Source organism: Sphaeroforma arctica (genome assembly GCF_001186125.1).
Source record: "Sphaeroforma arctica JP610 unplaced genomic scaffold supercont1.11596, whole genome shotgun sequence".
In the NCBI taxonomy this organism is placed as follows: Eukaryota; class Ichthyosporea; order Ichthyophonida; genus Sphaeroforma; species Sphaeroforma arctica.
In genome coordinates this window covers 1-814 of record NW_014028962.1, presented here as the reverse complement: position 1 = coordinate 814, position 814 = coordinate 1, and the positions used below count along the sequence as shown (strand labels likewise).

The following is an 814-nucleotide window of genomic DNA, read 5'->3' as shown; positions in this document are numbered from 1 at the left end:
CTGTATGAATTTCACCACAGAACTCGGGCGTTTCGAAACCGTCTGGTCTGGTTTCGAATAAAACTCAGTCCATGTTAGGTCGGCGAGTTTCATGATACCATAGGTTGGCCCTTCAATTGAAATCTCACTTACCTTGTCTGGATAAGATTGATGCATGTCTGCGTACAACACCCCTTGGTCTTTTCGGTGAAGAGCCGACCAACAGAATGTTTGTACCCATAACACGCACATGCTCAACTTGTCGGATGACAATTCTTGTGTCTGAGCACGTGATATATGGGTGTCCAGGTCCAAGAGGCAATGAGACAATGGGATCCCTTCGTCCGGTGGTACCATAATGGATACCGACAGTTCCGGTCGGATGTCGGTTGAGAAAAGACAAACTACCATCTCTCTCTGCTCTTTCCATGTTTTCAGCTTTGTTACAGCACCCTTCGCCTTCTCCGACTTATTATACTTATAAGATATTGGCATAAATCTCCGTTGCGCAGCCTCGAACAAGAGGTTCTTACGTAAATTCGCAGTGAGGATGATTTGACCAAATTCCTTGAACGATATCGACAACAACGCCAAGTTACTCGTATCGATAGGGTACCTTCTGTCTTTTCAATCTGGACGATACGTAGTGTGTAACTTATCTATGTCCTTGACAAACTTCTTACTGTCCACAGTTTTCTCAGCGTGTATGATGCGTAGCTCCGTAGCGATCTTGGATTGAAAGTGCCTTACCATTGTCATCCGCAAACTGGCTTGCTCAATCTTCCCCTGATCCATTGCTAGCGTCGGGTTTTAGGGTTTAGGGTTTTACTAAAGC

The 814-nt window shown here is 45.2% G+C and overlaps 1 protein-coding gene across 1 annotated transcript; it reads right to left on the bottom strand.

Annotated features, from left to right (window-relative positions):
• Nucleotides 1-132: 132 nt before the first annotated feature.
• Nucleotides 133-409, bottom strand: SARC_17661 (hypothetical protein; the record flags this gene model as incomplete). The annotated part of the gene is made up of 1 exon (XM_014288247.1): nucleotides 133-409. A coding segment is annotated over one exon (277 nt), but the record flags the coding sequence as incomplete, so codon positions are not given.
• Between the last annotated feature and the right edge of the window lie 405 nt (nucleotides 410-814).